The sequence below is a fragment of the Silurus aristotelis genome (genome assembly GCF_946808225.1).
Source record: "Silurus aristotelis genome assembly, chromosome: 15".
NCBI classification, from domain to species: Eukaryota; Metazoa; Chordata; class Actinopteri; order Siluriformes; family Siluridae; genus Silurus; species Silurus aristotelis.
This window is the reverse complement of record NC_139588.1, coordinates 12666489-12683641: the sequence shown is the minus strand read 5'-3', so window position 1 is coordinate 12683641 and position 17153 is coordinate 12666489. Positions and strand designations below refer to the sequence as shown.

The window sequence follows — 17153 nt, the reverse complement described above, 5'->3', positions numbered from 1 at the left end:
CCTGTTTATAACGCTGCATAGAACTTAGAGAGCAGTCAACAGCAAGCAGAAGTACCTCGACAGTTGAGTTTTTACACAGAGTGTGTGCGTGTGTGTGTGCGTGTGTGTGCGTGTGTGTGCGTGTGTGTGCGTGTGTGTGTGTGTGAGCGAGAGAGAGAGAGAGAGAGAGAGAGAGAGAGAGGGGTAAAAGAAGGAAAGGTAAGAGAGTAGAAGGTTGAGGAAAATAAAGCATTAGGTTATTTTTTTTTTTTGTCACCGATGGACAGTTTTGCAGACAGAAAAAGGTGTGTGTGTGTGTGTGTGTGTGTGTGTGTGTGTGTGTGTGTGTGTGTGTGTGTGTGTGTTTTGCCCACATACAGCTCTTGATGTGTACACCACCTGAGCCAGTAAGATAAGTGTGAAGTATGAAAGAAAAAAAAATGCTGCTTTGTCATCCATGAAACATTTCTTTCTCGACCTACTTGACTCGCTCTTAATACATCCATGGAGTGACAGTTCTTCAGGGCAAAAGCTCTTTTGTTTTCGTATAGGCCTTCCTTTTCCCCTGTTCTTCTCTCCTCTCTGTTATCTTGCAAATACAAAGGGAATACGACTTCCTGTCTCCATATCACAGGCCATACAGATTCATACTACATCACAGCATCAATTCTACAGTACAACTAAACTTGTTCCTAAACACACACACAAAAAAATCTTTGTGGGGAATATGTCTTTTTTTTTTTTTTTACAAAGGCTTTTGGATGCTTTACAGTTGTAGCTTTTTAAAAAGCTTTTATTTAGAGCTTGAAAGTAAAACCCAGTGGGCTGTAGGAAGGGTAATTAGTACCCTATGTGGGGGTACAAATACAACAAATAAAAAGGTTGTCAGGTTGTTTACCTGAAGTTTTATCAATGCATGTGACATTTATTAAAATAATAAAAAATTCAGCACATGGACAAAGGTATTGGGACACCTGACATTCCCAGCCATGTTTTGTTCTTCCCCAAAACTGTTACCACAAAGTTGGAAGCACACAATTGTATAGTATGTCTTTGGAGGCAGTAGCTTTAAATTTTCTTGAACTATGAGACCCAAATATGTTCCAGCATAACACTGCCCCTGTGCAAATAGCCAGCTCCATTAAGATGTGGTCTGCTATAGAGCTCTGACGTTCAAACCTACTGAACACCTTGGAAAGAATTGGAATGCTGACTGCACCCCAGGCATCCTCACTCTATTTTCATACTTGAGTCTACCATCGTCCTTGTGGATGAATGAGCACAAATCTCTACAAACAAAATCTAGTGGAACATCCTCCTAGAAAGTGGAGGTTCTTAAAAAGGGCAAAAAAGGAATTAAATGTGGAAAAGGATGTTCAAAAAGTATAAATACATAACACAAATCCTATGATCAGGTGTATACAAACTTTTGTCCATATAGTGTTTTACACACTCAGTTCATTATTGTGTTTTTATCAAACCGCATTTTATTTCGTTCAGTGCATTGAAACTAATTAGAAATGCAAATACTTATTTGACATGAAATGCCACTGAATCTGGCGTTGTCCTCCTCCTGTATGGAATTCTGCTTCAGCACAAGTCAAACATTAAAATCTACTGTATGCATGATGTCATATTTTTTGATTAAAAGCACTGGCCGTGATTCATCCCTCTAAATTTATTCTGAACATGTTTATGGTAGGCAGGTCAATTCAGTATTTACAAATTCACTTCATAACTTGTTGAATTGCAGGATCTTATTAGTGGCTGATCAGTAGTTTGGTCATAGGTAGTGCAGGATAACTAAGAATCACAAGGAATAAATCAGAATTTCTGATCTCTTTACTTCTTTCTCCCCTCTCAACTCACCTCACCATGAATAGGTTATTAGTTATGTGTGCTCGAATAACTAATGATTCCTGTGAATGTAGTGTTGGTTTCTAGAGCATTATCTGCATTTTTTCGGTGTCCAAATAATTTTTTTTTGCTGTGTTTAATTACTTCTCTACTGGTTATTCTACACTGATTTTATTTTCATGGTTAATGGCTAAGCCTCATGCAGACTCAGGAGGGCCAAAAAAAAAAAAAAAAAAAAAGCAAGATATTATATTACTTTCTCTATTAGCACTCGGAACTGTGATTTATTTATTTATAAGGGTCATATTTGGCCTCTTTTTGCACTAGCCATTTAAATAGCAATGCATCTCATTTATGACAAACATAGTTTGAAAGATGCTGCTCAATTGTCATACATTCATGTCTTTTTTATTTCTTTATGTTTTTTGTTTTTAATTCTAGATCAGTTTTCCATTTTTTGTAGTTTGTTCAGGAAAATGAATAGAGTCCTTAATTTTGCAATATGTCTCTGGTTTTAATTAATTTAGTAGTATAATATCGCACTGGCTTAAAGGAAACATCATTGGTGTCTAATTCTCACCTACAGCACTAACTCTACACTGTTTAATTATTGGATTGCTGATAAATGCATCCCAGTAGCAGCCTATGGCCTGTGCTGCTGCAGTTGACATGGTGAATCAGTGCCTAGGAGATTATTCAGCCCGTGATGGCTGCATGCATGACAGGTAATGAGGAGCATTTTGCACAAAACTGTCAGCTTCTCTCAGTCTCAGTCTCTCTCTCAGGACAGGCCAATCCATATGCTGTTTCCCTATCTACTCTGGCTGTTACGTTAACACTGGCAGTTTATTCACTCTGTTTTTAAATTGAATTTTCTTTTCATATGTTCTTCGTTACATTAGCACTTTTCAGGGGAGCCTGTCACAACTAATCTGGACAATTCTCCCAGCGTGGCTCACCTGCTGATTGCTTTTCATTAGCATGCTATGCAGATGAATACTGCCTGCACTAAAACAGCGTCAAAAGATTTTGTAATACTGCTGTTTTTTTATTTTTATTACATTGAAACTGTTCTGGTCTGACTGTATTAATAACATCCTGGCAGACCCTGAGATCATTTTCATACATGATCATGAAAGTCTAACCAGTTCTCGTCCCATGTGTGACTTCTTATCTCTCTTATTTTTGGTGACATTTCATTTTCTTTTAAAAGCAGTAAAAGTGCATGTGAGTCATGTTCACCTCTCTTTGTGTTGGCTTTGTGTGGCTTACTGTGGCCTGTGCTTGACCCGCAGGTGTGCGTGGGTGCATGTGTGGATAGGTGGTTACTCCCCTGGCACTGACCACAGTGTTCAGCCCATACAACAGCATTAAGCACAGCAGGAGCTCTGTGCTCTTTTTCATGCCACATTAACCCTCTGCAGGCACACGGGGACAGGGCAGGGGGAGAACTCACGCTGGATGGAAATCACGCTGAGCATTAAGCCACAGGGAGACTCTGTTATCTTAACAGTTGAAGTCAGATGTTGAGGTGAGGTTTGGGAATTGAGCAGGGTTTTCTTTTTTCCTCCTCAATGAGAAGTTTGACTGAAGTATACCCTGATGCAGTCATTGCTCAAGACATCTGTAACATGGAAAACATGGATCAGCAATCTATTATCTAACAATAACCTTAGACTTTGTATATTCTTGGTAATTTCAGGTTCAGACTCACACCTACAAAGGGATTTTTTACATGCAGAAATCAAAATGCATACTCCAACAAGTATACACCTCCTGCTTGTAGAATTGTAGTGGCTTGTCTTTTAAACTGCCAGTTGTTGTCAATTTTTTTATAATATAATAATAATAATAATAATAATAATAATAATAATGATGATGATAATAATTATTATTATTATCATCATCATTATTATTATTGTTGTTGTTGTTGTTGTCCTGGACACAAGACACATAAAACAGGAGGATTTATTGCAACTTTATTTCATCATCTATATACATATCTAAAATTAGGAGATTTACAAAAAAAGGAAGAAAAAAAAAGAAGAAGAAGAAAAAAGGCTTTTTTGAAATACGAAAAATAGGGTAAAAAGTGATACATTGTTAATGCACATGTTCTTTGTCATGGTCTTTAAGGACTTCTTGAATGTTTAATTGTTGCAGTCTCACAATGCTATTCTTGTTTATTCTTGTTTGTTTCATAATAGAAACACACAGAAAATTCAGCTTTTATAAGCTATCCATTGGCATTGTGTACAAGATCATTTTTTTCCCCCTGATAGGCAAATCCAAAGCCAATTTATCTTCTCTTTCCTGGATCACTTTCACCCATTCTCACCAAAAGGCAGTTGGGTTAAGAGTCATATTCTCCAATTACCAGGCCAAATGCAGTTTATGGAAACTGGAGCTGCCCAAAAGTGTAAGTTGAGACTTTATAGGAGGATGAGAGTGCCACATCAGGCACAGCGGGACCCCGCTGGGAGAGCTCTGATCCCTCTACAGAACAGGTTCAGGAGAACTTTCAGGGTGAGTGAAAAGATAGAGAGGGAGAGTTATTTACTGCTCCTCCCTGCTCCAGATGCTATCATTACTGCTCTTCAGCTCAGGGGGGAGAGTTACCTGGGTGGCTCTGTCTCCCATTGGGAAAGCTTTATTTACCAGTGGCAGGTGCTGATCCCAGGCCATGGATAGGCTCATTAGGAAGAAGTGAGGTGGAAGAATATGCTGTGATTGCTGCATGGCACAGGGAGGAGGGAGAAAATGCCAGAGGGGGGAGATTCTCAACTGTAAAAGGTGCGGCCTCCCATAGCTCTAAGAGCTACCCATGGGGCGGCATGAAGAGATCGAGAGAGAGAGAAGGAGACAGAGAGGGAGATAAACAGGAAGACAGAAAGTGATGTGTTGCTGTCAGTACAGAATTCCTCTTCCTGTCTATATATCACAGATGTAACTGACAGGTGTTCGGGATTTGGCATATTGTGGTGAGGAAAAAAGACACTCTACTATTCTCTTACTTCTTGTGGATGTGTTACCATGGGCATGCACTGGTGCTGTAGGAAGATTGACCAGGAAAATTGACCAGTCAAAAAAAAACAAAAAAAACCAAAACAATGAGCAATATAAAAATAGCCAGAAGTTGAAGACTACATAAAATTTCTTCAGCTAAAACTGATGAGTTAATTAGAATAATTAATATGTCTAATTACTGAGTTGCCTAATAATCCTTTCGGCATGGAACTGCAGCATTAGCACTTAGTTTTATGCCCAAAAATTGTATTACTGGCAATCGGCACTTTAATGCTACCCTCCAGGGACAGGAACTCATCACATTTGCACTTTATTATGTTATGTCACTCTTACTATTATGTCCGCAAGTCAGTTAGAGTAGATGTTTGTGGGTCAGGTTTGACCTTGTGCAACTAAATCACCTTAAAACTGTCCAAAAACATTTTGCTCTTTTATTTTAGTTTCATTTGACTTTACTTATCCGAGATAAATGTATTTTGTAGTATTTTTCACAGTATACACAGGCCACACACATTTTACAGCATCATATGCGTTTCAACAGCAGTCATATTAATTTCAATTTAATTTATATATATATTCACATGCCTTGACTTCACATTATAATTTTTCTTTTGAATGGTACAATATACACAATATGGCCAAAGGTATGCGGACACTTGACCATCAAACCCATGTGTACAGTACTAGGTTTCGATTCCAGGCGTCCCATCGTTGTTGTTTGCTTCACTTTGGTTTAGATTTCGCTTCTCACCAGAAGATAATTCCTTGTGCTCTGAATTGATTTCAACATTGTCCTCTGTTTCAAATCTCCAAGTACAGCATCTTATAAATTATGGTCATCTTTTTGCTCAGTGTGAACTTCCTTTTAAGCATTATGGTGGCAAAATATTGAAGTATGCAAAAAGAAGTCTGAGCACTGTCCTGCACTGGATCCTTTTATATCAGTTTCACCCTTTCCTTGAAAAGTCTATGCTTTCCTGAGCGAGATCATTAGTTCCAGTACATAGTGTATTAGAATGCACTTGAATGGAAGGCAATCAACAGTTTTGTTCCCCCGTGTTTGTGTGTGTGTTTGAGAGAGAGAGAGAGAAAGCAAGAGAGAGAAAGTTACAAATATAAAATGCCATTCTGAGCTACAGGAACAGCTATATCCTTTCTTCTATACATAAACTATTTTCTAACTCAATTTCAAAATCTAAATACAACTTTTATAAGTTTTCTATGTTTCTTTGTCTGCAGAAAATTCTATTTCTTTTTGCAATGAACCCTGACTTTGGAATCTGAACCAACAAATTGACCACTATTGCTGGCCCACATCCAGTGCAGTATATTTTGATATATGGATTCTTTAAAAGGGATATAAATCTAAGCAGAAGCTATGCTCAGCTATCATGCCTTCAACGTAGGAAAATAAACTATTCCTGTCTGTGTGTAGTATCTGCTGCACCTGTTTGCTTAAGCTGAGAATGAATCATTCTGGTAACAGACAGCACAGACTTTGCATCATATCTCTTTCTTCAGCACTAAAGAAGAGCAGATGATCCCCTCAACATTTCCTATTGTATCTCCTGTCCAAGTGAAGACAAAAGGTCACACACACACACACACACACCCCCATCCTTTTTTACCCCTTCTAGTTCTTCACACCAGTTGTGCTTTTACCTGCCCTGGAGGGATGTTGTGAAAGAGCTGGAAAGGATAAGATGACAGTGTTTATAAGAGGGGTGCAGAAAGAGAGAGAAGGCCATGGATCAGCCGAGGTGCTGTTGTCAGTGGAGCGCCAGGGAAGTATTGATTCTGAAAGATGAGCCAGCAGTTACAGGGAGCTTAGGAATGTCTGAACCTTTCTTTTTCTCTTTTTCTCTTTTTTCTCTTACTCTATCTGCCTTTTTCTTTCTCTTCACTTTAAAAAAAAAAAAGCTGCTTTTTTTAAGGTAGCTTGATGGCAAGCCTATACAGGAGCATATACACTACATAAGACATAATGCCCTGAGTATTTAGACAATATTCAACTCTTCTGCTGGAGTCTTTTTTCTTTGTTCTATATAATGAAAATTCGTTCTTTTATCAATCAGTTATTATTTTTGATTATTTTATAGGTAAGCTATATTAAATTTATAAGTTTTTTTGTGCAAGTTCCTCTAAACAAGATCAACTAAAAATATAGTTTACCTGAACGTTTAGGGACGGCAAAATGCAGAGTCTCCACATGTTGAGGATATTCAGGCCAACCTGGAATCACTGGAGGGCATACTGCTGAACAGATGGTTATGACTTTAGTTAAGCTCTGATAATTCAGTTCTACACTCAAGCTGGCTTGCTCATGTAGGTTACTTTGAGAAAAGTAGGAAAAAAAATCGGGGCTTTACGTAATGTGTTCATGTTTGCCAGAATACTTTGGCCGCAAGTTAACTCTCAAGTCTCAATTTAGTGGCTCCGTGTCCGAGTGTGTTTGCGCAAGGTAATTTAATGTCATCTGCTGTGTTGATATTCTTGGATTTCTTCTCCATCCAGCCTGGTTAATCAGTGAACCTAATGGAGCAGTGCATTCCATCAGTATACCATTATCTCCTAATACTCTGTATATTTCTCAGAGCTATGTTTAATAGCTTTACCATTACCACCCAAAAGGAGCTGCTGACATGCTCCCAGCATTATCAGAGCTCAACTACATGGCTTGATTTGTTGTTTTCCCGACCTACAGGAGTTGCAGAAGTGATAGTGTTGGTCGGAGGGCGGCAGGCCATCGGTATGAACCAGCGCTCTCTCACTGCAGTCACCTGCTTCAACCCGCAGAACGGCAAGTGGTATCCCCTCGCTAGCCTGCCTTTCTACGAACGTGAGTTCTTCAGTGTCATCTCGGCAGGGGACAACATTTACCTGTCAGGTACTGTCCTGCACCGGTGGCCACCTTTATAAATTCAACATTAGTTGTCACAGCAAATATTGGTCTGTTGAAGAACTCACTTTTTTATTTTATCTGATTCTATCCTCAAACAGTCTTACAGTAAATGAATAAAAGTCTGTAATTAGCGCACCATGGTTGTGAAGTGTCAATATTATTGGTGCCTTTCATCAGGGGGAACCGAGTCAGGGGTGACGGTGGCAGATGTGTGGTGCTACATGTCACTGCTGGACAACTGGAACCTGGTATCCCGTATGACGGTGGCACGATGCAGACATAACAGTCTGGTGTATGATGGGAAACTCTACACTATCGGAGGCCTCGGCATGGCCGGGAACCTGGATCATGTGGAAAGGTAATAACATGTTGGCATGCTAGTTAAAAACCTGTTGTCCACTATCACTTTGACTGTTGACTGATTTTATATTTTTACACTGACATCTAGTGATATTCAGCAACTAAATCAGCTAAAATATTCACCTGACAGGCCAGAAATATCTCCCAAATTGATTGCTGTATTTTGGAGGACAGGGATGGAACTACTCTGAATATTTTTCCACTTATGACACCTCTGGCTGGTTCCAGGAAGTTACTGAAGTGACTGTGTATGAAAAAGTCCGGCGTACTTCAGTAGCAGCCAGCCCACGAGGGCGAGATTAAACGGGGCAATCAAAAAAACATTACAGCTCTTATTAAAGTAGGCTGCTGCGCCTCATTACAGGATTGAATGGAGCTCGCGAGTGCCTCTCAGCACATAAGTCGCTCAAAATGAAAACCTCTAATTTGATATTTTTTTCCTTAATGCCTCCATGCTGCGCATTATCATGGAATACTTTCCTTTCCCCCCCAACAGCCGTGTAATAGTAACACCTAACTCACGTCGGATTCGAGAATTAGGAAACCGCCAACACACCGTGTTTTTGCAAGAGGAGAGACGGTTAATGTTTTGCAAAGTGTCACGACAGATATTTCAAAGTGGTTTACAGGATGGAGCTTCTGCAAGGTGTGGGTCTTATGCGAGGCTAAGAGAGATTGCTGACCAAATGCCCTATATTTAATAGCTCAACCTGTCTGTGATGTGCTGGTGAACGGATCTAATAACGTTTCCACTCACCATAACATTCGGATTATTTACGCTTTTGCAAGTTCAGCCGAGAGCCAGAATATTGCACATCAAACTAGTGAAGTAGCACAGGGATCAGCATGCATTATTTGTAACACAGCAGCAAGTTTAGAACGAGCACAGTGCGAAGTTAGCTTGCCATACTTTATCATTTTATGTTGTGTACGTGATTGTATTGCGGATTGTATTTGCTCTCAGTAGGTTTTGCTCACAGTGTGGTCAGTAGTCAAGTGTCAGTAAATAATTTTTGTTACTGCCCCTTTCCAATATATTCCTAATGCTTTTAATGCCACAGCTGTTTTATTCTCCCCATCATTATGCTATTACATACATTCTCACACTCTGGCCCAGATATGCCTCAACCTTTTCTTGTTCGATTGAGATGATGAGTCAGAACAAGTCTTTGATAAATACAATTAGCATTTCTGTTGCACTATTAGACTGTTTTGTATGCTGCTGAGGTTAAATAGAGCCCTGTGGCCTGTGGAACTCTCTGCTCCACTATAACAGCTTAATTTGCCTGTAGGCTTCAGGTGATTGACGCTGCCTAAGGAAAATTTTATTATATATTTTTTTTTATTTGCTGTGCTTACAGCGCTAAAGTTTAGCTCTCGCTGCCTCCCTCAGCCCCTGACCAGCATAATTTGTGACCTGTCATCTATTCTTCTTCAGTGTTTTTATGGTCTTGACCATGAAAAATCCCACATTAGGAATTAAGTCTTCAATCAGGCTTCTCCCAAAGTTGCTGTACACTTCTTTTCACTCTGCCCAGCAGGAGACTCAAGCACAATAGTGAAATGGAGATACCCTGTAAGTGTACGGGGGTCTGGACTTTCTGGAAATAACCAAAGAATTTGTTTATGGCAGAGCCTTTGCTCTAGATTTGGCTTATTTGCTGATGAGACAAAAAACCTTATTAGCATAAATTCCAAACAAGATAGTGGAATTGGGTGTAACTAAAGCCTAAATTATTCTAGTCACATTTGTTTTCCTTTGCCTACATAATCACTTTTTGGTTATCTGTTAGAACATGACTGCGTTTGTGCTCCCATTTCATAGCAATCCTGACAAGGAAAATTGTTAACAGTAAGAGGTAGTGAAATATAATGTCTGCCAGAGACATTTATATGATTTTAGTTAATTAGTTTGAAAAAAAAATCTCACCCTGACATGTGTTTGTGTACAAATATCTGTGATGTGATTACTGATTCTGCTGGCTGTCTACTGGTTTGCACTGTGTTTTTCATTTGTGTAAACAGGTAATAGCTGTTTGCGGTGCTGTCATTACAGGGAGGACATTGCTAGAACGGTTACAATGTTGTTAATCAAAAGCATTTATCCTCTTACTGACAATCTAACATTTGTCAGCTTTTATAAACCTAACAAACTGCTTTGCTAATTCATCTTCCAACAATGTTCAGTGTGAAATGAACAAGAAATAGAAATCTGACATCCAACTGCTAGTTGGTGATCTGCAAGGGCATTGGAATTGTGGTATTAATAAAAAAAAATAAAAAAAAAAAAAGCAGCTTTGGAAACTCCAGAGATGAAGCAAAGGTTAACTAACACTGGCAATTTCTAGCAGCAGGTAGTCAAACTGTATTGTAAGTTTTGTAGGAAACTGTTCTATGTGGAAAAAAAAATTATTAAAGAATTAAAGAAGTGGAACCTAAATAAATCTTCAATTTAAGTCACATTAATTATAAATATAGATATACAGTCGTTCACAATGTATTTTTTTTAAAGCTTCCTAGAAGACTGTATTATCCTCCCCTTGAACAAAATGACTGTTATGTTGGCTGAGCAGTGTGTACTCTACCCTATAGTCTGATGTGTATTGTGTTTTTATATTTTTTGTCAGTACTGGCCCCAGAGAACTGTTTTTTATCTCCTGCATTATGTTTGTTGCTGAACCTTCACTTCACTGTCCTGCTGTTGAGCTGATGCATTTTCTTTTCTTTTTGTCTAGTGGGTTTTTCTGGCTATGTAAGACAAATACTACAATGCTTCACCCTACTTTAAATATGCTGACTTTATCAGAAATGTTTCAAACACACCTGCAGCAGCTGAACTTTTTGGATGCCAGAGAAGAAAGATAGATAGATAGATAGATAGATAGATAGATAGATAGATAGATAGATAGATAGATAGATAGATAGATAGATAGAGAGAGAGAGAGAGAGAGAGAGAGAGAGAGAGAGAGAGAGAGAGAGAGAGAGAGAGAAAGATTTTAATGCTTAAGGGAGAACTCTTAAAGAATGCTTGGTGAAAACCCATCCCAGCAGGTAGGCAATATAATTGTCTCTCAGGGTGTTCTGTTCTCAGAGCATGGCTCCATTGAACTGTATGTCAAATATACAGTGAAGCTAAAGTCTATTAGATGCAAGTGTAGTGTGACTAATTAGCACCGGGCCCAGGAAGGCTTCAAAGCCTCTGCTTGCTCTGGTCTGGGTTCAGATGGTTCAGATGGTGCTTTCAGGAAAATTCAGCGAAACAGAATCTGTCCTGCCATGAGTTTAGTTTCCCTAGAAAGATATGTTTTGACACTAATCCTAAATGCATTGTCCTCTAACCCAAAAAAGCTGTCAAACCTGTCAGTGCCCCCAACTCTCTCTCTCACTATCTCTCTCTCTCACACACACACACACACACACACACACACACACACACACACACACACACACACACACACACAATCTAATAGTCTGGTGGTATCTTCTGACACACAAATGCAGTAAGGTCACAATGAACTTTTGATACCACTTAAACATCACTCCTGTCCTAAATTTCATCACTCCACTATGCTTTTCTGAAGACAGGGTGAAAAACCTTTTCCCAGCTCCGAGGATTTTCATCAAGAGAGTGTGTGTGTGTGCTGTAAGGATGGAAGAGTAAGGGAGTGGTGGGTTCGTGCTGTCACCACTCTACGGACACTGTTACAATCGCAAAGAAGCGAGCTCCTGGGCACCCCGCTGTGCTAATGCAGCACTTGGTGGGATTAACAGATCTTCAAAATTCTATCGCCCGCTGCGCTTCTCCTCTGTCTCCTGCTGCTTAACGTCCATAACCGACCTCTATACCCACATTCCCACCAGCGGGGAAAATTGGAATGATGACTAGCTGGACCCTTGGCGAAAGCCCTCGCTAATTGTAGATCTCCCTTTCAGCCTTTCATCTGTTCTTCTCTGCAGGCCGTCAGTATATTCACAGATAACAGTAGTCTTGTCTCAGTGCTGTCTCAATCTCTCAATACTGGCTGTATATCATTTATTCCACCAAGCCTGGGGAGGAGAAGGCACCATTTTCCTCATCCATTCTAATAAAAGGAATATTTAGAACTGGTAGGTAGCTTACTGGGATTTATCTGTGAATGGCATCACTTTTATTCAGTCAGACACACAGTTATCTAAGCGGTGAGATCTTTGGCAGTCTTAGGATTTGAACTTCAAACCTTTTTAACTGTTTGTTTTGGTGATATAGAAGACATCCAAAGACTATGCTTTCCTTTACATGACTGATCTTTATTCAGTAAAAAAATGTAAGGAGTCTCTTATTTTTAACTCACTTTCACACTGGACACTTTCTCAGTTTTTCTTTACTGTTGCTTGCACCAGTTAATAAAAAATGTTTTACCTGCATTCGCTTCAGAATCAAATACCATCAAAGACAAAACACCCTGGAATTGTTTGGGTTTTGAAGTAGATCACTGGCAAGGAAAATAACTTTGGAAAATCCAGCATGACAGTGTCTTAAACATGTGCCAGATCTAAGAGCGGTCTGTGCAATACGAGGTGATGGGTTGTATGCTTTAAGCATGTTTATATCTGAGTGGGATTATGAATCTATTTACTGTATGCAAACAATTAGAATTTTGGCAGATATGTCAGTAATGACAGACCCATTGTTCGATATTAAATGGAGTAGTATACTGTGTGTCTTCTTTCACCTGGCAGTTAAAAGATCTATAAAATCATAAACGATCTGTACACAAGCTTAGTCATACTCTTACACACTTACCTAATCATGTGGCAACAGTTCAGTGCATAAAGTTCTGCAGATTGGAAAATTACCAGGTGATATTTGTACTATATGTTCAGTATAGGTAAGTCTGTGCTCATTGTAGCCTCAGCTTAATATTTTTGCCTGACCCGATTAGAAATTGATTTGATCTTCTCCCACTGCAGCCCATCTGTCTCAAGGTTTCACATGTTTTGCATACTAAGATGCTGTTCAACTGATCAGATGTGTCAATATTAATTATTTGAGTTACTGTAGCCATTCTATCAGCTCTAACCAGTTTGGCCATTCAGTCAGACCTCTCTAAACCTATGATCAGATGTTCTACATTAATGTCCCAGGAGATCAGTAGTTTCTAAAATATTGGGACACACAGTGCATCATTATGTGCAACATTTACTATTCAAAACACTTTTTTCTTTTTTCCTTTGGTTTCTTTGATTTTCTTTTCTTTATTTTGCCAAAATGTCAATGCACATCCTGCTGCAATAGCAGTCATACCTTCTAGTTATGTTTGCGAATTTTGAATTGATTTAAATAGTTATGAGGACAAATGTAAGGAAGTAAATCTAGCACTGTTGACAGTGTTGCTAACCTAACAGAGACAGATACCTGCCAGAGAAAGAGAGCAGTAATGGATGTAGCAGGGAGGCTGTCTGCAATCAGTCAGATAAATGACTAGCTGATGCATTGAGGGATTTCCAAGCTTCCACAGCAGGTATCTAATTTCTTTCCTATCTTTCTTTTTTCTTCTCTCTGGTCATTGGTGGCTCTTAACAAAAGAAGAAAAGACACAAGGAGAGAAGAAGCTTGAGGGAAATGGCACATTATATATTAGGTATATGTAAAGATTCATATTAGCTCCTGGCTGTGATAGATGGCGAGAAAGCAAGAGCATGGCCTTTCTGAAATAAGTGTAGCTAGAAAGACTGAGCAAGAGGATCCAGGCTGCAAGATAGATGACCTACATCTTCTAAAAGCCCACCATGTGTGGCAGTGCATCTCCAACATGTTAATAATACACCTCTACTTACTATTCCTCACATGTTGCTCTCCACATTCACATGGCCCCTGCTCTTCATTCAGTTTTGTCATTCTGCTCCTGAAGAAAAAAGAAGAGCCAGGCAGATAATAAAGGCTCATCTCCAGTTTCCTCCTGGCTGTAGCTGTTTTCAGAGTGAGATGGAGTAATTAGTGTATGACCTACTCGGCTGTCGAGTTGTACTGTCGCTGTTTGTATGTGATGCACAAATCCAATTAAGCCAGAGCACCGAGTTGCATGCAGTCCTCCCAATGGAGGCTGAAGGTGCCCTTCACTGTGATGGAGAATAAGATGGTAGTGCATGAAAGGCTTGAGTAGCTGGCCATATTACAAATAGGTTTATACACAGGTATTATCTGGCAAATCTGGGAGAACGGCTTTAACAGCCACTGTCTGGAGTAGATTAGATAAAGGTGGCTGAGGGGTGAAAGCAGTAATTGTTTAGCCACCGTATTGCATGACCCCCACATGTGTAGAGAAACACATACCCTGTAACCTACACAATGATTAGCAAAAAGTTCAGGTTTCTAAAACAGTGAAACAGTGTGTGAATGGACTTGCTTCCTAAGACTCTAAAAGTGGCCATAAAACCACCTAATGTTCACAGGCAGAGGTCGCTTGACTGACATACCAAAGGGTCAGCCACGTTTACTGCCCACTGTTTCAAACAATTTAAACTGAAACTTTCAAATGGAAACACCACTGCTGTTTTCCTATCACAAAATTACTTACTGAAAAGTGCAGAAATCCAGATTGTAACTTTCGAGATTCTTAAGCTTGTGGCCAGAAAAGTGTACAGCTACACATCCTTTTTTCTGCATCTGGGCCTGAGATAATGTGATTCTTAATGATTTCACAAACGTTTGAACTTTAGTGAAAAACAGGAAACCTGGGAACAGTTTCTGCATTTCAACAACACGGAAACCTTTCCCTGTTCAATCACATACCAACATATATCAGGAACATTCATTTGTAACATTCCAACCAAGTTGGATTTCACCTCTGAGAGTTTCACTGCAGACATGCCATATAATTAGCACCCATTATTTCTTATAAAAGGTTTTGAACGTACAGTGGTGTACGTCATTAATGAGCGCGCATTTGATTCCGCATATACCTGTATGAGGGCTCGGAAGAATTGCTTTATTAGACAGTGATAAAGCTATTAGCTTGTCAGAAAGCAGCATGTCATAATTAAGATGTGTCAGTGTCATCCCACAGCTGAGGTTTTTTACTTCCTAACTGCCTAGCTTTTTTTTTTTCCAAATTGGAAGTTTTCAAGCAACACACGCATAGATCAGGAGAAAAAATTGGTTAAACTAAACAAGATCTATTTCAAAAGAGCAATCGTCTCTCCTCTCACAAATCCAACCCTAATAGGCCTAAGATTAATGCAAAAACTCATGCCTATTTTATATATGCTCCTCCACTTTCAAACAAAAAACAGACAATACAGTAAAGAACAACACATTTTAAACTAAACAAAACGACTTGAATTTCAACCCATTTGTAATCACACCCTGTATTGCTTATGGATCCATTAATGCTGGTCATAATACAGCTGTGCAACATTAAATCAATAAATTAAGTTGATGTAAAGTCTTTTTTTTTAGAAAACAAGGACGTTTCAATTAACCGATACATTTGCTACTGAATCTTCTATTGATTCTGTCCTTGTTTTCTGTCCTTGCATCTCTTGTTTTCAACTTGGCTTCTCCCATCAGAGGACAAAGGATTAGGAATTATCCCTCCAATCGTTTTCTTGTCAGGAAATGTTTACCTGTGTGCTTCATGTTTATCCAATTTAGCAAAATTGTAAAAGTATTCAAACATTAACAGTATTTAGCTTCTGACCTGTTGCTGGCTTGCATGCATATGTGGTTGACATTTGCACAATTAGCCATTGTATTTTTAAGTAAAAGAAAAAAATGGTGTAGCTTCAATATATTTAATATTAATAATCAGAATTGTAAAGCCCTAAATGTATCTTTTGCAGATTTTTTAAATGCATCTCATATATCAGCAAATTGTTACTAGCTAGCAAGAAATCAAGCATTTTATCTAGATATCTAGTTATCTTACAATAGTATCATATTTGAAAAACTATTGCTGCATCTGGGGCAAAGTGTGGCAATAATTAGGAGACACACCCTGAGGACACACACCAAATAATATAGCTTGATTACATTAAGAAATCATGATTCTGTAAAATTGCAGAAAAAAACAGTCATACAGAAAGAATATAAGCATTTTATTGCCATTAAGAAAATCATGTAGACTACAGAAATGCATTGCTTTCTTTGGCAGAGATTTTTGTTTTCATGCTTGACTTCCTGTGAAGTGCCTGTGAACAGGTTCAAAGGTCAGTTGTTCAGGGAACTGCAGGATGACAGTCCAGCTTTGGACATCGTCTCCCTGTAGTACACAAATATATAAGGCAAAAATATCAAGCTAGACTCTGCATTCTACTACAATATACACTATGCAGCCATACCATTAAAACCACTGAAATGAATAGTATTACTTATTTCGTTACACTGGCACCTCTCAAGGGGCAGCAAGTGAACAGTCAGCTGTCAAAATCGATGTGTTGGGAGTGTGAAAAATAGGCAAGAGTAAGAATTTGAGTGACTTTGACATGGGCTAAATTGTGATAGCTAGATGACTGGGTCAAAATATTGCCAAAACAGCAAGTCTTGTGTGGCGTTCTCAGTATGCGTTGATTAGTACCTACTGAAAGTGGCCCAAGAAAGGACAATCAGTGAACCACTGACAGACCCCAATCTGTATCTGCTGTATCTGATACTAGGTCTTGGTAGCAGATACCACAGCACACCTTTAGAGGTTTTCAGAACCCACACCTCAATAGGTCAAAGCTGTTTTGGTGGCAAAAGGGGAAGTTTACACAATAAGTGTTATCGGTGTAGGTCTCAGTTTTGTTCTCTGCAGGCTTGTTTGTCACTTTAGGGAGCAGCTATCTTTTCTTTTAAATACACAGAATGATTTTATCCAAACTTCACACATATCCTGCAATGCCTGGGGTGTGCCAAGCTAACATAAGCTTACACTAGAGAGTCTTTGACCAGCTTGTAGTGCTGATGGAGTGGACTTGGCAGTTAGAGCCAGAGATTTATGCAGAGGAACCCTGCCAGACTCTGGCTCTGCCCCATCATACACACACAAACACACACACACACACACAC

General features: G+C 39.1%; 1 protein-coding gene across 2 annotated transcripts in view; it reads left to right on the top strand.

Moving 5' to 3' along the window:
- klhl29 (kelch like family member 29) overlaps positions 1 to 17153 on the top strand; it is a 189102-nt gene that overhangs the window by 159757 nt on the left and 12192 nt on the right. For both annotated transcript variants that reach the window (XM_083562105.1, XM_083562106.1), the window contains 2 exons: positions 7568 to 7750; positions 7943 to 8123. In XM_083562105.1, coding sequence (XP_083418231.1) covers positions 7568 to 7750; positions 7943 to 8123 — 364 coding nt within the window. The remainder of the gene's footprint in view (positions 1 to 7567; positions 7751 to 7942; positions 8124 to 17153) is intronic.